Below are 24,595 nucleotides of genomic sequence, written 5' to 3' on the forward strand. Positions count from 1 at the left end.
TGACACCCCCTGTTCCGAGCCTGTAGAGGGAGGGTGGTTGGGTTAGGGGTCCTGGGGTTCCCGCTGTGTGAGGACAGTGAGGGCACCGGGGGTAACCTGGTCAGCGGTTTGGACACCCCCTGTTTGAAGCCTGTATAGGGGAGGGTGGTTGGGGGGTTATGGGGTCCTGGGGTCCCGCTGCGGAGAACAAGTGAGGCACCGGGGGTAACCTGGGTCCGACGGTGACACCCCTGTTCCGAGCCTGTAGAGGGAGGGTGGTTGGGTTATGGGTCCCTGGGGTCCCGCATGTGGAGGACAGTGAGGGCACCGGGGGTAACCTTGGGTCCGCGGGTGACACCCCCTGTTCCGAGCCTGTAGAGGGAGGGTGGTTGGTGGGTTATGGGTCCGGGGTCCCCGTGTGGAGGACAGTGAGGGCACCGGGGTATAACCTGGGTCAGCGGTGACACCCCCTGGGGTTTCGAGCCTGTAGAGGGAGGGTGGTTGGGTTATTGGGTCCTGGGGGCACGCTGTGGAGGACAGTGGAGGGCACGGGGGTAACCCTGGGTCCGCGGTGGTGACACCCCTGTTCCGAGCCTGTAGAGGGAGGGTGGTGGGGTCCTGGGGCCCGCTGCGGAGGACAGTGAGGTGCTTTACCCCTGCAAGCTGCCGTGAGCTTGGGTCCAGAAGCTTTTTGTGGTCCTTGTCCCTGCCTCCTGTAGGACATTGGCTTTGGTCACGCGCCGTTCTCCAGGGGCCCGGCGCTCTCGCTCCAGCTCGGCTTTCCATGCAGAACTCTCGGCCTGTAAGAGATGACACAGATGAGGCACTGCCACCCGGTGCCTCTGTGCCTCGCCCGTAGCCTCCTCTGCTTACTTGCTGCTGCTGTTTCCGCTGCTCCAGCTCCTGCTGCAGCTGGGAGATCATAGCCTCGCCGGCCGTGCTCTGGGCCTCCATCTGAGCCTCATGGGTGCGGAGGTCTCCCTGCGCCTGCTGCAGTGCCTCGTTCACTTCCTGCTGCTCCTGCAGACCGCGCTCCAATTCTTCAATTTCCTGCAATGACGCGGTCAGCACCAACTGCAGGTCACAAAATGTGTCGCCCCAATACACCGTCCCTGAGGTCACAAGAGCACCCCGTCTGCTGCCCCAGTGCCTTCCAGCATCACAACCTCTGCTAGCTGTCAGTGTAGACCAGGGGTGCACAACCTATGTTCTGTGCGCGGCCCCCCTCACATGACAGTGCCCTGTGCAGCCATCTTTGTGACCCCCGGGGGGCTCTCCAGAGGTGGTCAGGGACATGTACCTGGAGCGGGGGGACACAGAGACCCCATTGCTTGCTGGGGTCAGAGTAGAAGGGTTTGTGTAGAGCTGTCTGATTGTTACAATGTGTCAGTCTGGACTGCACACTGTGACAAAGCCTCAGCTGTGAGACGTCAGGACGGGTTCTTAGCCAGAGATCCATACCTTCCTCATGAGGTCAGCCTCCTGCGCCACAGCCTCCAGCCGCTCCCGCTCCTCCTCCATCTCCTCCAGCCGCTGAAGCAGCAGCTCCCGCTCCGCCTGCAGCTCCCGGCACTGGTCACCAGCCCGCCGCGCCTGGCCCTTCACGCTCTCCAGGTACTCCTGCAGCCCCGCAATGATGCCCTCCAGATCCCTCTTCAGGGCCTCGTTAGCAGCAATCTGACCTACCAGGAGAAAGACGAGAGTTATACCGCTCACATCCACATCACGCCGCTTATCTATTCAGCAGAGACCAGCGGTGCCATCACTGAGAATGCTGCTTATCTATTCACCAGAGACCAGCGGTGACATCACTGAGAATGCAGCCTATCCATCACTAGAGATCAGCGGTGACATCACTGAGAACGCAGCCTATCCATCACTAGAGATCAGCGGTGACATCACTGAGAATGCAGCCTATCACTAGAGATCAGCGGTGACATCACTGAGAATGCAGCCTATCACTAGAGATCAGCGGTGACATCACTGAGAATGCAGCCTATCCATCACTAGAGATCAGCGGTGACATCACTGAGAATGCAGCCTATCACTAGAGACCAGCGGTGCCATCACTGAGAATGCTGCTTATCTATTCACCAGAGACCAGCGGTGCCATCACTGAGAATGCAGCCTATCACTAGAGACCAGCGGTGACATCACTGAGAATGCAGCCTATCCATCACTAGAGATCAGCGGTGACATCACTGAGAATGCAGCCTATCACTAGAGATCAGCGGTGACATCACTGAGAACGCCGCTTATCTATCACTAGAGATCAGCGGTGCCATCACTGAGAATGCAGCCTATCACTAGAGACCAGCGGTGCCATCACTGAGAACGCAGCCTATCTATCACTAGAGATCAGCGGTGACATCACTGAGAACGCCGCTTATCTATTCAGCAGAGACCAGCGGTGCCATCACTGAGAACGCTGCTTATCTATTCACCAGAGACCAGCGGTGACATCACTGAGAATGCAGCCTATCACTAGAGATCAGCGGTGACATCACTGAGAATGCAGCCTATCCATCACTAGAGATCAGCGGTGACATCACTGAGAATGCCGCCTATCCATCACTGGAGATCAGCGGTGACATCACTGAGAATGCCGCCTATCCATCACTAGAGATCAGCTGTGACATCACTGAGAATGCCGCCTATCCATTCACTAGAGATCAGCGGTGACATCACTGAGAATGCAGCCTATCCATCACTAGAAATCAGCGGTGACATCACTGAGAATGCCGCCTATCCATCACTAGAGATCAGCGGTGACATCACTGAGAACGCCGCCTATCCATCACTAGAGATCAGCGGTGACATCACTGAGAATGCCGCCTATCCATCCACTAGAGATGAGCGGTGACATCACTGAGAATGCCGCCTATCCCTCACTAGAGATCAGAGGTGACATCACTGAGAATGCCGCCTATCCATCACTAGAGATCAGAGGTGACATCACTGAGAATGCCGCCTATCCATCACTAGAGATCAGCGGTGACATCACTGAGAATGCCGCCTATCACTAGAGATCAGAGGTGACATCACTGAGAATGCCGCCTATCCATTCACTAGAGATCAGCGGTGACATCACTGAGAATGCAGCCTATCCATCACTAGAGATCAGAGGTGACATCACTGAGAATGCCACCTATCCATCACTAGAGATCAGCGGTGACATCACTGAGAATGCAGCCTATCCATTCACTAGAGATCAGAGGTGACATCACTGAGAATGCCACCTATCCATCACTAGAGATCAGCGGTGACATCACTGAAAACGCCGCCTATCCTCCCACAAACCTTCGGTGAGCTGCTGCTCCAGGTCCTTGATCTCCTCGGTCTCTTGGGCGATGCGAGACAACATGGCGTCCAGCCGCCCCTCCAGCTGCCGGTACTGCCCGTCCATCATCTCCAGCTGCCGCTCCTTGCTGACCTTCTGCGCGGTCACGTGTGACTGTGGGGAGGAGACGGCGCACATGTATGAAGTGACATCTGCCCATCATGTGATCACAAATCCTCTACATGGACACGGGTGAGATAAGCGGTGCCGGCTGTACAAAGGTGGGGGTTACTTGTAACTACAAGTCTCAGCGTGTCTTTACTGCCCCTCCCCCACACGTCACTATAGTCCGGGACTTGTCACCTGCAGCTCTAGAACCTCCCGACACCCTGGAGAACCCGGACCGAGCGGCGAGGGGGACCGCAGCAGACAGCATGCAGGCTATGCACACAGCAGCTGCAGCACAGCAGGAAGCCTGCAGAGCATTGCACCCACTAACTTCCTCATGTCATGCTGGAAGCACTCGGAAAGTTTCCGCTCCGGTCAGAGGCGGCCGCGCAGGATCTGCTGCAGGGGGATTTGAAATCACAACACAGGAAGCGGGCAGCAGCCAATCAGAGGCCGGCAGCAGCCAATCAGAGGCCGGCAGCAGCCAATCAGAGGCCGGCATCCCCCTTCCTCCAACAAGGACTTGAATAGTTCTTCTCCCAGCAGCTACAATGTGAGGCAGAGATCAGCGGCCCCCGGGGACGCACCCAACAAGGGGAAGACATCACTAATAGATCCCTGAGGGAGGTGATCAGCTAAGTGTGTGTACACAGGGTGATGCAAGATCACACAACATAGTACAGTACAGCCGAGCACACTGCCAGGACCAGTACAGTCTGTGTACTAGGTGTATAGGGGGGGATGTGTGCACAGCCTGTGTCCTAGGTGTATAGGGGGGGTGTGTGCACAGTCTGTGTCCTAGGTGTATAGGGGGGGTGTGTGCACAGTCTGTGTCCTAGGTGTATAGGGGGGGTGTGTGCACAGTCTGTGTCCTAGGTGTATAGGGGGGGTGTGTGCACAGTCTGTGTCCTAGGTGTATAGGGGGGGTGTGTGCACAGTCTGTGTCCTAGGTGTATAGGGGGGTGTGTGGCACAGTCTGTGTCCTAGGTGTATAGGGGGGGTGTGTGCACAGTCTGTGTCCTAGGTGTATAGGGGGGGGTGTGTGCAACAGTCTGTGTCCTAGGTGTATAGGGGGGGTTGTGTGCACAGTCTGTGTCCTAGGTGTATAGGGGGGGTGTGTGCACAGTCTGTGTCCTAGGTGTATAGGGGGGTGTGTGCACAGTCTGTGTCCTAGGTGTATAGGGGGGGTGTGTGCACAGTCTGTGTCCTAGGTGTATAGGGGGGTGTGTGCACAGTCTGTGTCCTAGGTGTATAGGGGGGTGTGTGCACAGTCTATGTACTAGGTGTATACGGGCCGTGTACACAGTCTATGTACTAGGTGTATACAGCGGTGTATACAGGCCATGTACAGTCTATGTACTAGGTGTATACAGCGGTGTATACGGGGTGTGTACAGTCTATGTACTAGGTGTATACAGCGGTGTATACAGGCCATGTACTAGGTATGTACTAGGTGTATACAGGCCGTGTACAGTCTATGTACTAGATGTATACAGGCCGTGTACAGTCTATGTACTAGATGTATACAGGCCGTGTACAGTCTATGTACTAGATGTATACAGGCCGTGTACAGTCTATGTACTAGGTGTATACAGCGGTGTATACAGGCCATGTACAGTCTATGTACTAGGTGTATACAGGCTGTGTACAGTCTATGTACTAGGTGTATACAGCGGTGTATACAGGCCATGTACAGTCTATGTACTAGGTGTATACAGCGGTGTATACGGGGTGTGTACAGTCTATGTACTAGGTGTATACAGCGGTGTATACAGGCCATGTACAGTCTATGTACTAGGTGTATACAGCGGTGTATACGGGGTGTGTACAGTCTATGTACTAGGTGTATACAGCGGTGTATACAGGCCATGTACAGTCTATGTACTAGGTGTATACAGCGGTGTATACGGGGTCTGTACAGTCTATGTACTAGGTGTATACAGCGGTGTATACGGGGTGTGTACAGTCTATGTACTAGATGTATACAGGCCGTGTACAGTCTATGTACTAGGTGTATACAGGCTGTGTACAGTCTATGTACTAGGTGTATACAGCGGTGTATACAGGCCATGTACAGTCTATGTACTAGGTGAATACAGCGGTGTATACAGGCCATGTACAGTCTATGTACTAGGTGTATACAGCGGTGTATACGGGGTGTGTACAGTCTATGTACTAGATGTATACAGGCCGTGTACAGTCTATGTACTAGGTGTATACAGGCTGTGTACAGTCTATGTACTAGGTGTATACAGCGGTGTATACAGGCCATGTACAGTCTATGTACTAGGTGTATACAGCGGTGTATACGGGGTGTGTACAGTCTATGTACTAGGTGTATACAGCGGTGTATACAGGCCATGTACAGTCTATGTACTAGGTGTATACGGGGTGTGTACAGTCTATGTACTAGATGTATATAGGCCGTGTACAGTCTATGTACTAGGTGTATACAGCGGTGTATACAGGCCATGTACAGTCTATGTACTAGGTGTATACAGCGGTGTATACGGGGTGTGTACAGTCTATGTACTAGATGTATATAGGCCGTGTACAGTCTATGTACTAGGTGTATACAGCGGTGTATACAGGCCATGTACAGTCTATGTACTAGGTGTATACAGGCCATGTACAGTCTATGTACTAGGTGTATACAGGCCGTGTACAGTCTATGTACTAGGTGTATACAGGCCGTGTACAGTCTATGTACTAGGTGTATACAGCGGTGTATACAGGCCATGTACAGTCTATGTACTAGGTGTATACAGCGGTGTATACGGGGTGTGTACAGTCTATGTACTAGATGTATATAGGCCGTGTACAGTCTATGTACTAGGTGTATACAGCGGTGTATACAGGCCATGTACAGTCTATGTACTAGGTGTATACAGCGGTGTATACGGGCTGTGTACGTCTGCTCTAGTAATGCTGCTTTGTAGCAGTTTAAAAAAAAAAATTCAATCAGTATTTTTGTTAAATATATATTCCCAGGTTATATTTCATGTTTGTAGAACATTTCTATCGGTTTCTTTGTCTTCATTCATTAAACAGCGCGATGGAATTGTGCAATGTCAGCGAGAGTAACAGGTACTCGGTGTGCTGCGGTACAGGAGCACCTACCTGCACACATCTGGGAATGTCTCCGTTATAGATCCACTATCACCAACCCCAAATGATCCCTCACTGATGTGATATTAGAGATATCGGGGCAGGTCGGTATCAGATAATACTACAGAAATAAACACCTGCACAGGGATCAGATAATAAAGTCCATGCGTCTGTGTGGAAACGTAAGACTCCCATCGTACACACAGGCGTCCACACTATATATGTATACATACCCATACATTCATCTTGGACCTACCCATGTGTATGTAGCCATGTTACAGGCATATATGATAGCACAATATCTTTATAAGGACAGTAGTGTACATGTATACACAACACACACATGTGCATTTATCCGAAGTGTTCATGGATTGGTTATTATATATACAGGTAAATAATATCAAGGTCAGTCTAGAAAATCATCTATAGTAAAGGCAAAACCAGTTTGGTGCCCTTCGTATAAAAGAGGTAGGGCCGCCCTTCGTATAAAAGAGGTAGGGCCGCCCTTCGTATAAAAGAGGTAGGGCCGCCTTCGTATAAAAGAGGTAGGGCCGCCCTTCGTATAAAAGAGGTAGGGCCGCCCTTCGTATAAAGAGGTAGGGCCGCCCTTCGTATAAAGAGGTAGGGCCGCCCTTCGTATAAAAGAGGTAGGGCCGCCCTTCGTATAAAAGAGTAGGGCCGCCCTTCGTATAAAAGAGGTAGGGCCGCCCTTCGTATAAAAGAGGTAGGGCCGCCCTTCGTATAAAAGAGGTAGGGGCCGCCCTTCGTATAAAAGAGGTAGGGCCGCCCTTCGTATAAAAGAGGTAGGGCCGCCCTTCGTATAAAAGAGGTAGGGCCGCCCTTCGTATAAAAGAGGTAGGGCCGCCCTTCGTATAAAAGAGGTAGGGCCGCCCTTCGTATAAAAGAGGTAGGGCCGCCCTTCGTTATAAAGAGGTAGGGCCGCCCTTCGTATAAAAGAGGTAGGGCCGCCCTTCGTATAAAAGAGGTAGGGCCGCCCTTCGTATAAAAGAGGTAGGGCCGCCCTTCGTATAAAAGAGGTAGGGCCGCCCTTCGTATAAAAGAGGTAGGGCCGCCCTTCGTATAAAAGAGGTAGGGCCGCCCGGCGTATAAGAGGTAGGGCCGCCCGGCGTATAAGAGGTAGGGCCGCCCTCCGTATAAGAGATAGGGCCGCCCTCCGTATAAGAGATAGGGCCGCCCTCCGTATAAGAGATAGGGCCGCCCTCCGTATAAGAGATAGGGCCGCCCTCCGTATAAGAGGTAGGGCCGCCCGGCGTATAAGAGGTAGGGCCGCCCTCCGTATAAGAGATAGGGCCGCCCTCCGTATAAGAGGTAGGGCCGCCCTCCGTATAAGAGATAGGGCCGCCCTCCGTATAAGAGATAGGGCCGTCCTCCGTATAAGAGATAGGGCCGCCCTCCGTATAAGAGATAGGGCCGCCCTCCGTATAAGAGATAGGGCCGCCCTCCGTATAAGAGATAGGGCCGCCCTCCGTATAAGAGATAGGGCCGCCCTCCGTATAAGAGATAGGGCCGCCCTCCGTATAAGAGATAGGACCGCCCTCCGTGTAAGAGATAGGACCGCCCTCCGTGTAGGAGATAGGACCGCCCTCCGTGTAAGAGATAGGACCGCCCTCCGTGTAAGAGATGGGGCCGCCCTCCGTGTAAGAGATGGGGCCGCCCTCCGTATAAGAGATAGGGCCGCCCTCCGTATAAGAGATAGGGCCGCCCTCCGTATAAGAGATAGGGCCGCCCTCCGTATAAGAGATAGGGCCGGGGCTATACATAGTGTCAGTATATGGGGCAGACTAGGTTCTGATCTGCCGACACATTCTAGGCTTCTATGTACGGTGTAAGGTATTATAGGGTCCATAGAGACCAGGATTTTTTTGTTTTTCCTAAAGATAGTGGCTATGATGCATATTTAACTGTGTGCGTGTGAGACCGATGTCCGTACTTCTGTGACGGTGGGGATTTCTGGGCTCGGAGGCTTCTTGCGGACAGTATTATATGGGATCCCACTGTTGTAGTATGTTGTGGGAAACATAAGGCAAAGTCTGGAGATGGTTGGGTATTTCTATATGGAGCCTCTTGTTTGTAGTAGTGTTTTATATTCGTCGTGCCGCGACTCCTCCTCCCCAGCCCCGCCGCGACTCCTCCTCCCCAGCCCCAGCCCGCCTCCTTCTCCTCCTCCCCAGCCCCGCCGCGCCTCCTCCTCCTCCCCAGCCCCGCCGCGACTCCTCCTCCTCCCCAGCCCCGCCTCCTCCTCCCCAGCCCCGCCACCTCCTCCCCAGCCCCGCCACCTCCTCCCTCCCAGCCCCGCCACCACCTCCTCCTCCCAGCCCCGCCACCTCCTCCTCCCCAGCCCCGCCACCTCCTCCTCCCCAGCCCCGCCACCTCCTCCTCCCCAGCCCCGCCACCTCCTCCTCCCCAGCCCCGCCACCTCCTCCTCCCCAGCCCCGCCACCTCCTCCTCCCCAGCCCCGCCACCTCCTCCTCCCCAGCCCCCGCCCCTCCTCATCATTCTGACTGAGGTTATTAGTTGTATTTTTTAGGTATTGAAGTGAATACGTTTCTCTGGTTCTCTTTCTATAGACTCTGACCGCTGGATGCGTCTTCCTAGGGGTTGGTGGGGTGATGACGTTGGTTCGGTTTGTCATTTACGAGGATTACCGATCTTCAGGATTGGGATTTATTTTGTAATATGAAATCGTACAGAACTTGGATAAGGGGATGTGTGGAGTACAGCGCAATGTTTTGGGGTTTATTAGTGTTACTATTATGTCTGTTCTGCTCTATTGAACCTCCTTTTATACCCAAAACTTGTGAATTTGTACAAATGGTTTCTGCTCGGGGCCATTAATAATGCAAACATTTTATGTTACGTTATATCTACACATATTCTTCTGTTTTATGACTTGTGTTACCTTTTATATGTCCTGTAATTGAACATTACAAGAAAAGATTATAGAAAAAATAATCCGATAATTGAAGGAGAGAGGGGGCATCGCTGTCCGGCGCCAACAGTGAACAGACCCTGACTGGAGCAGAGCGCCGTGATGGCAGAACCTATGGAGTCCAGATGGCAGAGAGCCCCGGGGCCTCTAATGATGTATCAGATTATTCTGCGTGTAGCGTCAGAGGTTTGTCCGCCTGGAATGGAACCAACTTGGTCCTGGGCGATTAGAAGATTATTACCGGATCTATTGGCTGTTATTTTTGTGTATAGTTTGTGTGAATATTAGAAGGTGTAGTAGGGTCCTCCCCTGTGTACAGGTCTGGTAGAAATCTATAGGTTCCCTATATGGACCAGGGTCACTCACACTGAAGGTAACCCACATGCAGTCACAAGCCCCCCGGGCCCCCGGTGTCACTCACGTGTCTGGGATCCTGAGGACTGAGATTGCGGAGGTGGCTCTGCAGATCGGCAATCTCCCGCTGCGTCCTGTCCATGTCTCTGCGCTGGCGCTCCATCTGTGCCTCCAGCTCCTGTGCCTCCTCCCGCAGCTGGTTTAGGAGATGGATCCTGCGGCTCAGCTGCTGCCGCAGCTCTTCCTTCTCCGCCTCTGAAACCTTCACAAGAAATCATCATCAGCGGCCGAGGGGATGCTAGAGAACATATCGGGCACTGCCAATCCCCGGGACCACCGATGGGCTGTACAGAGACCACCTCAGAATAGAGCGAAGGCTGCCGGGGGAGCAGAGTTCACAAGGGTTAACTAACGATTTTGTTAAAGGGAAAAATACAGCAAAAACCGCGATGTGTGAAAGAACCACAGGATCGGACACCCAGCTTTTCCTGGATATGCAGCACGTCCATTGTGGCAGGACTGCAGCACGATTAGGCGAGTGGTGAGCTGGGTGAGCAGAAATGGTGGCCGGCTGTCCTAGGGGTCATGGCATTGCCTCCACACTCACCTTCTTCTGGGCGACGGCGTCTTCCAGCTCCTTCAGCTCCTCGGAAGCTTGTAACATCTGCTCCTCCGCGTGGACGATTTCCTGCCGCAGGTCACTCAATTTGGCTTCAGCTAAAAAAAGAAAAAAGAAATTCAGAACTTTCTGACGCCGACATGCGGACCCAGAGGGCACCGCGCGTCCGACGCCGACATGCGGACCCAGAGGGCACCGCGCGCCCGACGCCGAGAGGCGGACCCAGAGGGCACCGCGCGCCCGACGCCGAGAGGCGGACCCAGAGGGCACCGCGCGCCCGACGCCGAGAGGCGGACCCAGAGGGCACCGCGCGCCCCGACGCCGAGAGGCGGACCCAGAGGGCACCGCGCGCCCGACGCCGAGAGGCGGACCCAGAGGGCACCGCGCGCCCGACGCCGAGAGGCGGACCCAGAGGGCACCGCGCGCCCGACGCCGAGAGGCGGACCCAGAGGGCACCGCGCGCCCGACGCCGAGAGGCGGACCCAGAGGGCACCGCGCGCCCGACGCCGAGAGGCGGACCCAGAGGGCACCGCGCGCCCGACGCCGAGAGGCGGACCCAGAGGGCACCGCGCGCCCGACGCCGAGAGGCGGACCCAGAGGGCACCGCGCGCCCGACGCCGAGAGGCGGACCCAGAGGGCACCGCGCGCCCGACGCCGAGAGGCGGACCCAGAGGGCACCGCGCGCCCGACGCCGAGATGTGGACCCAGAGGGCACCGCAAGTCTGATCCTGAGGATACCACACGTCTGCCATCGAGATGTGGTCACAGAGGGCACCAGCCGGTCTATACACTGTACTTACAAGTCTAACTTCTGAACTGCTGAGGTAATACTACAACCCTCAACATTGTGCAGATGCTGCCCTAGTGGACTCCCACATACCGGATCGTATGCTCTTCTCCTTCTCGTTCAGGTCCACGTCGAGGCTGGTGTGAATCCTTGCCCGGATCTGCTGATTTCTGATCTGGTCATCGGTATCCGGCTCGATCTTCCCGACCTGTATGTGCTGGGCATGACTGGGGATGTAGTCCTCTCGAGCATACAGGTTCCTCTTGTACTTGGCTTTCCCAATGTACGTGCTCTCCCCAGGAGCATCCTCGGCGTCTGCCTCCTGTACATGACAGAAACCGGCACATGACAGCAGGGAGTATAACCCCTATTCTGCATTACAGCTAGAGATTGATAAGGTCCCAGCCACTGACAACCAATGCTGGAGCGTACCTCTCCCACGTGTTGTCACCCAGCTTTCCCAGAGGTCTGCAGAGCCCAGCAGCAGTATGGGAGCACGGCTCGGTAACTGGCTGACCTGCTCGGCCTCCGGAAAGCTTAGGAATGGAGGACAGGCACCTCTACCTAAAAGATCCAGCAGCTTCCTGCTGGACTCAACACACAACTACAACTCTCATCAGTCAGGTTGGCTAGAAGGAGAGGTCACCTTGGAGGTCAGATATCCCAGGGGCTCGAACTTGGCGTCGATCTTGTAGAAGGCGAGCTCCTGCTCCAGCTCGTACTGCTTCTGACAGGCGCGGGTCAGCTCCAGCGTCTTCTGCTTCAGCTACAAAGAGAAAAGCGGAAATGAGCGCGAGGGGAGAGCGGGGCGACTACGGCACAGACGCCACGTACATCACACCACCACACAGCACAGAACACGCCACAGATCATGATGGCTGCAGGTCTACATGCTGAGGGTAGTAGTTCTGCACCCCCCTTCAGCCATCATGTGACCACTTGCGATGTTGTACCTCACACACGGCATGCAGAGCGCCTCCCACAGGACGCACATGGCAAGTCTAATGGAGGAGACACAGCACAGAGTGAAGTCATGCAGATCAGAGCAGATGACATGCAGCCCGCTATGGGGAGACGTGCTCCAATACCTGCACACGGGGGGCCGAGGAGGCGCTGCAAGGAAGAGAGAAGGAGTCAAGAAGAGAGGTGCTGGGGCCACAGACCGCCGCAGCAGAAGTGGGGGTACGGGGGTCTTCACACCGTCCGCCCGCCCTCCAGCCCAGCACACAGCTCTCCTCAGACCAGACATCAGTTACATGCTCCGCAACGTAGTTCTGGCCTTCTAAACATGAACCAGGAGGATCAGGATGAGCAGAGCTGGGGAATCTGGGGGAATTCAGTTTCACGCCCACTAGCATCTTGAAAAGCAGCGCAAGCTATTCTAACGCATCTACGGCTGTGATGGAAAGCATGGGGTTGGGCCCCGTATCATAGCGATGGCTGCATTTGTTATGAAGAGGCCCGAATGTTGGGATAGGAGTAAATGGGGAGTCGGGACGGGTAGGAGGTCCTCTCCTTCATCACAGAGCGCCGGACACGTTTAATCCGAACAGCTCACAAATTATCTTCAGAAATGGGGGGGGGTCTCCTTGTAGGTGAGGACATGCTGCAGTATGGAACTATACTGCGTCAGGAGCTCCGTCCTGCCGACCGCGGACTCCTCCAAAGATCCAGGTGCTGAGGCGGTGACAATCTGCGGGGTCCTCTCTAACATCTCCTGCCATTAGTCCTCCTCTAGGGGCCGTACCCTGGTCCCTCCTGTGTACCGGGTAATCCTTCAGTACCAGGTCCAGTGTAGCCTGATAAAGGAGGGAGATGACCCCAGACGAGGACCCCCCCCCCGGTCTATTATAAAGAAGCTGACCTGTGGATCGGGTACAGAGGTGACAATCTGCGGGGTCCTCTCTAACATCTCCTCCTGTCATTGGTTCTCCTCTAGGGGCCCCACCCCGATCCCTCCTGTGTACCGGGTAATCCTTCAGTACCAGGTCCAGTGTAGCCTGATAAAGGAGGGAGATGACCCCAGACGAGGACCCCCCCCCCCCCGGTCTATTATAAAGAAGCTGACCTGTGGATCGGGTACAGAGGTGACAATCTGCGGGGTCCTCTCTAACATCTCCTCCTGTCATTGGTTCTCCTCTAGGGGCCCCACCCCGATCCCTCCTGTGTACCGGGTAATCCTTCAGTACCAGGTCCAGTGTAGCCTGATAAATGGAGGGAGATGACCCCGGACGAGGACCCCCCCCCGGTCTATTATAAAGAAGCTGACCTGTGGATCGGGTACAGAGGTGACAATCTGCGGGGTCCTCTCTAACATCTCCTCCTGTCATTGGTTCTCCTCTAGGGGCCCCACCCCGATCCCTCCTGTGTACCGGGTAATCCTTCAGTACCAGGTCCAGTGTAGCCTGATAAAGGAGGGAGATGACCCCAGACGAGGACCCCCCCGGTCTATTATAAAGAAGCTGACCTGTGGATCGGGTACAGAGGTGACAATCTGCGGGGTCCTCTCTAACATCTCCTGCCATTAGTCCTCCTCTAGGGGCCGTACCCTGGTCCCTCCTGTGTACCGGGTAATCCTTCAGTACCAGGTCCAGTGTAGCCTGATAAATGGAGGGAGATGACCCCGGACGAGGACCCCCCCCCGGTCTATTATAAAGAAGCTGACCTGTGGATCGGGTACAGAGGTGACAATCTGCGGGGTCCTCTCTAACATCTCCTGCCATTAGTCCTCCTCTAGGGGCCCCACCCCGGTCCCTCCTGTGTACCGGGTAATCCTTCAGTACCAGGTCCAGTGCAGCCTGATAAAGGAGGGAGATGACCCCAGACGAGGACCCCCCCGGTCTATTATAAAGAAGCTGACCTGTGGATCAGGTACAGAGGTGACAATCTGCGGGGTCCTCTCTAACATCTCCTGGGGCCCCACCCCGGTCCCTCCTGTGTACCGGGTAATCCTTCAGTACCAGGTCCAGTGCAGCCCTGGGCGTCTTGGATTGCCAACTCTGGATTGGCTTCACAGAAACTTCGGAGACGTCGCCTGGCCCTGGTGTGACTGGTAAATGTATTGGCGGCTCGGAGGCTGGCAGCTGGATGGACACCACTCCCATCATCTCTGGGTGTAATGACCGGATTGAGGCTGAGCGCAGTATGGAGACTTCAGTACTCGCTGACCGGCTGTCTAGATTCTCTAGGGGTAGCACTGCGCTCTAATACCAATCGGAGAGTCTCGCGGGGCGACCTTTCTATTTCCGCCCTTTGGTCACTGATATTTTGGACCTTACGGATCTTTACTTGAAACCTTAGGAAAAATCTGATTGAAAAAGAAGAAAAGTAGCGCGAGCTGCAGCGGTAAAAGCCGTGGTCCCTGCAGACGCCGCGCGGCAGTGAGGAGGGTCCCAGGGGCCACAACAACACCCTAACCCAAACAGGACCGGGCCCCGGGCGTCACTGAATGTAATGTAACCTGCGAGAAAGACATGGCGGCTCCTCAAACAAATACTGACGGGAGGAGAATAGGATGAGAAGGTTAAAAGACACAGGACAAACCGGATGTAATATCACCGCGTGACCGGGCAGGACGCCATTATAATATACCGGATGCAATATCACCGCGTGACCGGGCAGGACGCCATTATAATATACCGGATGTAATATCACCGCGTGACCGGGCAGGACGCCATTATAATATACCGGATGTAATATCACCGCATGACCGGGCAGGACGCCATTATAATATACCGGATGTAATATCACCGCGTGACCGGGCAGGACGCCATTATAATATACCGGATGTAATATCACCGCGTGACCGGGCAGGACGCCATTATAATATACCGGATGTAATATCACCGCGTGACCGGGCAGGACGCCATTATAATATACCGGATGCAATATCACCGCGTGACCGGGCAGGACGCCATTATAATATACCGGATGCAATATCACCGCGTGACCGGGCAGGACGCCATTATAATATACCGGATGTAATATCACCGCGTGACCGGGCAGGACGCCATTATAATATACCGGATGTAATATCACCGCGTGACCGGGCAGGACGCCATTATAATATACCGGATGTAATATCACCGCGTGACCGGGCAGGACGCCATTATAATATACCGGATGCAATATCACCGCGTGACCGGGCAGGACGCCATTATAATATACCGGATGTAATATCACCGCGTGACCGGGCAGGACGCCATTATAATATACCGGATGCAATATCACCGCGTGACCGGGCAGGACGCCATTATAATATACCGGATGCAATATCACCGCGTGACCGGGCAGGACGCCATTATAATATACCAGATGTAATATCACCGCGTGACCGGGCAGGACGCCATTATAATATACCGGATGTAATATCACCGCGTGACCGGGCAGGACGCCATTATAATATACCGGATGTAATATCACCGCGTGACCGGGCAGGACGCCATTATAATATACCGGATGTAATATCACCGCATGACCGGGCAGGACGCCATTATAATATACCGGATGTAATATCACCGCGTGACCGGGCAGGACGCCATTATAATATACCGGATGTAATATCACCGCGTGACCGGGCAGGACGCCATTATAATATACCGGATGTAATATCACCGCGTGACCGGGCAGGACGCCATTATAATATACCGGATGTAATATCGCCGCGTGACCGGGCAGGACGCCATTATAATATACCGGATGTAATATCACCGCGTGACCGGGCAGGACGCCATTATAATATACCGGATGTAATATCACCGCGTGACCGGGCAGGACGCCATTATAATATACCGGATGTAATATCACCGCGTGACCGGGCAGGACGCTATCTTCAGCACTTAACTCCATACTACAGCTCTGGTGGTGACTGGAGTACAGGCTGTGGGGGTGGTACCCGTCATGGCGGGGGCTTTGACCACTCACCAGCTCGTTCTTGGTGCCCATCTCACACTCCTGCTCCTTGCAGCTCTTCTTCTGCTGCTGCAGCTCCTCCCGCAGAGACAGGTTCAGACAGTCCTGGTTGTGGAGCTCGCTGAGGACCTTGGTCTTCTGGCTCTGCAGGTCCTCAATCTCCTCCATCTTCTTCTCCAGGTCCTTCTCCAGCTTCTCCACCTCCTCTACAAGTAGAAGATGTCAGTATTAACCCCTGAGCCCCCGCAGATGGAGTGGAGAGAATCAAGAGACACCTATGTGCCCCAGAGGACCCCGGGTAACTCATCTGAGCAGGGGGCGTCGGAGCCATCGCCCGCACGGCCTCCAGTGCCCGTCCAGGATCACAGACATGGAGACTACGGAAACTACAGCCTCCAGGTATGAGCCGCTCACCAGCCGGACGGTCCCGAAGAGCGGGTCATCTACAGAGCTAGAACCCAGACTCCAGAAAGTCTGTAAAACCTGACAGGGGTTGTAGTCTTCTATAGTGCCCTGTGGTTTCCATAGCTACACTTACCGCACATGAAACCTTGTACTGCTACTGTTCAATTGCCCCTAATGTGGATCAGGAGGCGGTCACATGACTGATTCTAGAGGGCTGTACCTCGGGTGATTTCCCATCATGCACTGGTCTATGACCCGGTCACATGACTGATTCTAGAGGGCTGTACAGGGTGATTTCCCATCATGCACTGAGCTGTGACCCAGTCACATGACTGATTCTAGAGGGCTGCACCTCGGGTGATTTCCCATCATGCACTGGTCTATGACCCGGTCACATGACTGATTCTAGAGGGCTGCACCTCGGGTGATTTCCCATCATATACTGGTCTATGACCCGGTCACATGACTGATTCTAGAGGGCTGCACCTCGGGTGATTTCCCATCATGCACTGAGCTATGACCCTGTCACATGACTGATTCTAGAGGGCTGTACAGGGTGATTTCCCATCATGCACTGGTCTATGACCCCGTCACATGACTGATTCTAGAGGGCTGTACAGGGTGATTTCCCATCATGCACTGGGCTATGACCCGGTCACATGACTGATTCTAGAGGGCTGTACCTCGGGTGATTTCCCATGATGCACTGGGCTATGACCCCGTCACATGACTGATTCTAGAGGGCTGTACCTCGGGTGATTTCCCATCATGCACTGGTCTATGACCCCGTCACATGACTGATTCTAGAGGGCTGTACAGGGTGATTTCCCATCATGCACTGAGCTGTGACCCAGTCACATGACTGATTCTAGAGGGCTGCACCTCGGGTGATTTCCCATCATGCACTGGTCTATGACCCGGTCACATGACTGATTCTAGAGGGCTGCACCTCGGGTGATTTCCCATCATATACTGGTCTATGACCCGGTCACATGACTGATTCTAGAGGGCTGCACCTCGGGTGATTTCCCATCATGCACTGAGCTATGACCCTGTCACATGACTGATTCTAGAGGGCTGCACCTCGGGTGATTTCCCATCATGCACTGAGCTATGACCCTGTCACATGACTGATTCTAGAGGGCTGTACAGGGTGATTTCCCATTATGCACTGGTCTATGACCCCGTCACATGACTGATTCTAGAGGGCTGTACCTCGGGTGATTTCCCATGATGCACTGGGCTATGACCCTGTCACATGACTGATTCTAGAGGGCTGCAGCTCGGGTGATTTCCCATCATGCACTGAGCTGTGACCCAGTCACATGACTGATTCTAGAGGGCTGTACAGGGTAATTTCCCATCATGCACTGGTCTATGACCCCGTCACATGACTGATTCTAGAGGGCTGTACCTCGGGTGATTTCCCATGATGCACTGGGCTATGACCCCGTCACATGACTGATTCTAGAGGGCTGTACAGGGTGATTTCCCATCATGCACTGGTCTATGACCCCGTCACATGACTGATTCTAGAGGGCTGTACCTCGGGTGATTTCCCATGATGCACTGGGCTATGACCCCGTCACATGACTGATTCTAGAGGGCTGTACCTCGGGTGATTTCCCATGATGCACTGGGCTATGACCCTGTCACATGACTGATTCTAGAGGGCTGCACCTCGGGTGATTTCCCATCATGCACTGAGCTATGACCCCGTCACATGACTGATTCTAGAGGGCTGTACCTCGGGTGATTTCCCATGATGCACTGGGCTATGACCCCGTCACATGACTGATTATAGAGGGCTGTACCTCGGGTGATTTCCCATGATGCACTGGGCTATGACCCCGTCACATGACTGATTCTAGAGGGCTGTACCTCGGGTGATTTCCCATGATGCACTGGTCTATGACCCGGTCACATGACTGATTATAGAGGGCTGTACCTCGGGTGATTTCCCATCATGCACTGGTCTATGACGCGGTCACATGACTGATTCTAGAGGGCTGTACAGGGTAATTTCCCATCATGCACTGGTCTATGACCCCGTCACATGACTGATTCTAGAGGGCTGTACCTCGGGTGATTTCCCATCATATACTGGGCTATGACCCCGTCACATGACTGATTCTAGAGGGCTGCACCTCGGGTGATTTCCCATCATATACTGGTCTATGACCCGGTCACATGACTGATTCTAGAGGGCTGCACCTCGGGTGATTTCCCATCATGCACTGAGCTATGACCCGGTCACATGACTGATTCTAGAGGGCTGTACAGGGTGATTTCCCATCATGCACTGGGCTATGACCCGGTCACATGACTGATTCTAGAGGGCTGCACCTCGGGTGATTTCCCATCATGCACTGAGCTATGACCCGGTCACATGACTGATTCTAGAGGGCTGTACCTCGGGTGATTTCCCATCATGCACTGGTCTATGACGCGGTCACATGACTGATTCTAGAGGGCTGTACAGGGTGATTTCCCATCATGCACTGGGGTGGGCCACGTGTGGACGGGTAAGAGGGTACATAAAGCAGCAGACACAAGCTAAAGACCGCCATGTGCCACGGACTCACCCTGATGGAAGCGGTGGTGCGCTTCCTGCCGCTCCTGGTCTGTGATGGTCTCTCCATCCAAAGAGTCCAAGGAGCGCAAGTGGAAGACGAGGTAGGGCCGGTAATGGGGGAGCGCGGCCACCGGATTGTCAGCCAAATACAGCGACATCAGGTCTTTCAACGGCTTCAAGCGGGAAACGTCCTGCAACTGCAGAGGGGGGTGAGTACCTGTAGAGGTCCAATTACCTGCGACCCAGGTCTGGACCCACAAGACACCACGACTTACTGAGGAGATGACGTTCTGCTTCAGACTCAGGACCCTCAGAGCCTTCAGCTTCTTCCCCACCCAGGCCGGGATGTGCTCGATCTTATTAGCAGACAGGTTCAGCTTCTGCAGACTCTGCATGTGCTCCAGAGCTTCAATCTTACTGCAAGACATGAGGCAGAGACTGTTACCCGATGACATGAGGACAGCTATGTCCATGGCTGGCTGACAGGAGGGATAACTGAGGGGCGCTCTCACCTGATCCTGGTGGAGTAGGGGGGTGAGGACAGCTGTGTCCATGGCTGGCTGACAGGAGGGATAACTGAGGGGCGCTCTCACCTGATCCTGGTGGAGTAGGGGGGTGAGGACAGCTGTGTCCATGGCTGGCTGACAGGAGGGATAACTGAGGGGCGCTCTCACCTGATCCTGGTGGAGTAAGGGGGGGGGGGGGCACAGTTGTGTCCATGGCTGGCTGACAGGAGGGATAACTGAGGGGCGCTCTCACCTGATCCTGGTGGAGTAGGGGGGTGAGGACAGCTGTGTCCATGGCTGGCTGACAGGAGGGATAACTGAGGGGCGCTCTCACCTGATCCTGGTGGAGTAAGGGGGGGGGGGCACAGTTGTGTCCATGGCTGGCTGACAGGAGGGATAACTGAGGGGCGCTCTCACCTGATCCTGGTGGAGTAGGGGGGTGAGGACAGCTGTGTCCATGGCTGGCTGACAGGAGGGATAACTGAGGGGCGCTCTCACCTGATCCTGGTGGAGTAAGGGGGGGGGGGGGGCACAGTTGTGTCCATGGCTGGCTGACAGGAGGGATAACTGAGGGGCGCTCTCACCTGATCCTGGTGGAGTAGGGGGGTGAGGACAGTTGTGTCCATGGCTGGCTGACAGGAGGGATAACTGAGGGGCGCTCTCACCTGATCCTGGTGGAGTAAGGGGGGGGGGCACAGTTGTGTCCATGGCTGGCTGACAGGAGGGATAACTGAGGGGCGCTCTCACCTGATCCTGGTGGAGTAAGGGGGGGGGGGCACAGTTGTGTCCATGGCTGGCTGACAGGAGGGATAACTGAGGGGCGCTCTCACCTGATCCTGGTGGAGGAGGGGGGTGAGGACAGCTATGTCCATGGCTGGCTGACAGGAGGGATAACTGAGGGGCGCTCTCACCTGATCCTGGTGGAGGAGGGGGGTGAGGACAGCTATGTCCATGGCTGGCTGACAGGAGGGATAACTGAGGGGCGCTCTCACCTGATCCTGGTGGAGGAGGGGGGGGGGGGGCACAGTTGTGTCCATGGCTGGCTGACAGGAGGGATAACTGAGGGGCGCTCTCACCTGATCCTGGTGGAGTAGGGGGGTGAGGACAGCTGTGTCCATGGCTGGCTGACAGGAGGGATAACTGAGGGGCGCTCTCACCTGATCCTGGTGGAGTAAGGGGGGGGGGGCACAGTTGTGTCCATGGCTGGCTGACAGGAGGGATAACTGAGGGGCGCTCTCATCTGATCCTGGTGGAGGAGGGGGGTGAGGACAGCTATGTCCATGGCTGGCTGACAGGAGGGATAACTGAGGGGCGCTCTCACCTGATCCTGGTGGAGTAAGGGGGGGGGGGGACAGTTGTGTCCATGGCTGGCTGACAGGAGGGATAACTGAGGGGCGCTCTCACCTGATCCTGGTGGAGTAGGGGGGGGGGGGGACAGTTGTGTCCATGGCTGGCTGACAGGAGGGATAACTGAGGGGCGCTCTCACCTGATCCTGGTGGAGTAGGGGGGGCGAGGACAGTTGTGTCCATGGCTGGCTGACAGGAGGGATAACTGAGGGGCGCTCTCACCTGATCCTGTTGTGGGCCAGGTTGAGCTCCCGCAGTCTCGTCTGCCGCTCCAGCTTCTCGATCCTCTCGATGAGATTACGGCTCAGGTTCAGCACTTCCAGCCGCTCACATTTCTCCAGGTTCTCTATAAACTGCACAGTAGACGCACCGTCAGCCCCGTCATCCACCCGCACGGGGGCTGCGTACAGTAACTCCTCCGCCGCTACAGTTTCACAAAACTGACCTTAAACTTTTTGCCTCCGTCCTTGGAGAGGGAAAGGTTCAGAGCGACCACGAGGCTCAGGTGCTGCTGCTGGGACACCTTCTGAATGAGGGACTCCGTGATGTACCGGACCCCGGGCTCCGCACCTGAGAATCCGGGAGAGACGTCACACTACATATATACACGGCGCGCACACTGCACCGCTACTGCAGGTCCTGTGCTCTACATATATACGGCGCGCACACTGCACCGCTACTGCAGGTCCTGTGCTCTACATATATACGGCGCGCACACTGCACCGCTACTGCAGGTCCTGTACACTACATATATACAGAGCGCACACTGCACCGCTACTGCAGGTCCTGTACACTACATATATACAGAGCGCACACTGCACCGCTACTGCAGGTCCTGTACACTACATATATACGGCGCGCACACTGCACCGCTACTGCAGGTCCTGTGCTGTACATATATACGGCGCGCACACTGCACCGCTACTGCAGGTCCTGTGCTGTACATATATACGGCGCGCACACTGCACCGCTACTGCAGGTCCTGTGCTGTACATATATACAGAGCGCACACTGCACCGCTACTGCAGGTCCTGTGCTGTACATATATACAGAGCGCACACTGCACCGCTACTGCAGGTCCTGTGCTGTACATATATACAGTGCGTACACTGCACCGCTACTGCAGGTCCTGTGCTGTACATATATACACGGCGCGCACACTGCACCGCTACTGCAGGTCCTGTGCTGTACATATATACAGAGCGTACACTGCACCGCTACTGCAGGTCCTGTGCTGTACATATATACGGCGCGCACACTGCACCGCTACTGCAGGTCCTGTGCTGTACATATATACAGAGCGCACACTGCACCGCTACTGCAGGTCCTGTGCTGTACATATATACAGAGCGTACACTGCACCGCTACTGCAGGTCCTGTGCTGTACATATATACACGGCGCGCACACTGCACCGCTACTGCAGGTCCTGTGCTCTACATATATACAGAGCGCACACTGCACCGCTACTGCAGGTCCTGTGCTGTACATATATACACGGCGCGCACACTGCACCGCTACTGCAGGTCCTGTGCTGTACATATATACGGCGCGCACACTGCACCGCTACTGCAGGTCCTGTACACTACATATATACAGGGCGCACACTGCACCGCTACTGCAGGTCCTGTGCTGTACATATATACAGAGCGCACACTGCACCGCTACTGCAGGTCCTGTGCTGTACATATATACACGGCGCGCACACTGCACCGCTACTGCATGTCCTGTGCTGTACATATATACACGGCGCGCACACTGCACCGCTACTGCAGGTCCTGTGCTGTACATATATACAGAGCGCACACTGCACCGCTACTGCAGGTCCTGTGCTGTACATATATACAGAGCGCACACTGCACCGCTACTGCAGGTCCTGTGCTGTACATATATACACGGCGCGCACACTGCACCGCTACTGCAGGTCCTGTGCTGTACATATATACACGGCGCGCACACTGCACCGCTACTGCAGGTCCTGTGCTGTACATATATACACGGCGCGCACACTGCACCGCTACTGCAGGTCCTGTGCTGTACATATATACACGGCGCGCACACTGCACCGCTACTGCAGGTCCTGTGCTGTACATATATACAGAGCGCACACTGCACCGCTACTGCAGGTCCTGTGCTGTACATATATACAGAGCGCACACTGCACCGCTACTGCAGGTCCTGTGCTGTACATATATACAGAGCGCACACTGCACCGCTACTGCAGGTCCTGTGCTGTACATATATACAGAGCGCACACTGCACCGCTACTGCAGGTCCTGAGCTGTACATATATACAGAGCGCACACTGCACCGCTACTGCAGGTCCTGTACACTACATATATACAGAGCGTACACTGCACCGCTACTGCAGGTCCTGTGCTGTACATATATACAGAGCGTACACTGCACCGCTACTGCAGGTCCTGTGCTGTACATATATACAGAGCGCACACTGCACCGCTACTGCAGGTCCTGTGCTGTACATATATACAGAGCGTATACTGCACCGCTACTGCAGGTCCTGTGCTGTACATATATACAGAGCGCACACTGCACCGCTACTGCAGGTCCTGTGCTGTACATATATACAGAGCGTACACTGCACCGCTACTGCAGGTCCTGTGCTGTACATATATACAGAGCGCACACTGCACCGCTACTGCAGGTCCTGTGCTGTACATATATACAGAGCGCACACTGCACCGCTACTGCAGGTCCTGTGCTGTACATATATACAGAGCGCACACTGCACCGCTACTGCAGGTCCTGTGCTGTACATATATACAGAGCGTACACTGCACCGCTACTGCAGGTCCTGTGCTGTACATATATACAGAGCGCACACTGCACCGCTACTGCAGGTCCTGTACACTACATATATACACGGCGCGCACACTGCACCGCTACTGCAGGTCCTGTGCTCTACATATATACACGGCGCGCACACTGCACCGCTACTGCAGGTCCTGTGCTGTACATATATACGGCGCGTACACTGCACCGCTACTGCAGGTCCTGTGCTGTACATATATACGGCGCGTACACTGCACCGCTACTGCAGGTCCTGTGCTGTACATATATACAGAGCGCACACTGCACCGCTACTGCAGGTCCTGTGCTGTACATATATACAGAGCGTACACTGCACCGCTACTGCAGGTCCTGTGCTGTACATATATACAGAGCGCACACTGCACCGCTACTGCAGGTCCTGTACACTACATATATACAGAGCGTACACTGCACCGCTACTGCAGGTCCTGTGCTGTACATATATACAGAGCGTATACTGCACCGCTACTGCAGGTCCTGTGCTGTACATATATACAGAGCGTATACTGCACCGCTACTGCAGGTCCTGTGCTGTACATATATACAGAGCGTACACTGCACCGCTACTGCAGGTCCTGTACACTACATATATACAGAGCGTACACTGCACCGCTACTGCAGGTCCTGTGCTGTACATATATACAGAGCGCACACTGCACCGCTACTGCAGGTCCTGTGCTGTACATATATACAGAGCGCACACTGCACCGCTACTGCAGGTCCTGTGCTGTACATATATATACAGAGCACACACTGCACCGCTACTGCAGGTCCTG

At 54.7% G+C, this 24,595-nt stretch overlaps 1 protein-coding gene across 1 annotated transcript in view; it reads right to left on the reverse strand.

The window, feature by feature from the left end:
* Positions 1-629: 629 nt before the first annotated feature.
* The window catches only part of LOC122919892 (centriolin-like), a 28,575-nt gene continuing 4,609 nt past the window's right edge, over positions 630-24,595 (reverse strand). The window contains exons 3-15 of the mRNA XM_044269076.1: positions 21,435-21,559; positions 21,212-21,342; positions 19,412-19,553; positions 19,147-19,333; positions 16,169-16,362; positions 11,892-12,011; positions 11,339-11,567; positions 10,447-10,556; positions 9,907-10,101; positions 3,280-3,433; positions 1,441-1,661; positions 853-1,029; positions 630-779 (exon numbers count right to left, since the gene is read on the reverse strand). Of these exons, the coding sequence (XP_044125011.1) occupies positions 630-779; positions 853-1,029; positions 1,441-1,661; positions 3,280-3,433; positions 9,907-10,101; positions 10,447-10,556; positions 11,339-11,567; positions 11,892-12,011; positions 16,169-16,362; positions 19,147-19,333; positions 19,412-19,553; positions 21,212-21,342; positions 21,435-21,559 (2,135 nt within the window). The remainder of the gene's footprint in view (positions 780-852; positions 1,030-1,440; positions 1,662-3,279; positions 3,434-9,906; positions 10,102-10,446; positions 10,557-11,338; positions 11,568-11,891; positions 12,012-16,168; positions 16,363-19,146; positions 19,334-19,411; positions 19,554-21,211; positions 21,343-21,434; positions 21,560-24,595) is intronic.

This window comes from Bufo gargarizans, chromosome 9 (genome assembly GCF_014858855.1).
Source record: "Bufo gargarizans isolate SCDJY-AF-19 chromosome 9, ASM1485885v1, whole genome shotgun sequence".
NCBI classification, from domain to species: domain Eukaryota; kingdom Metazoa; phylum Chordata; class Amphibia; order Anura; family Bufonidae; genus Bufo; species Bufo gargarizans.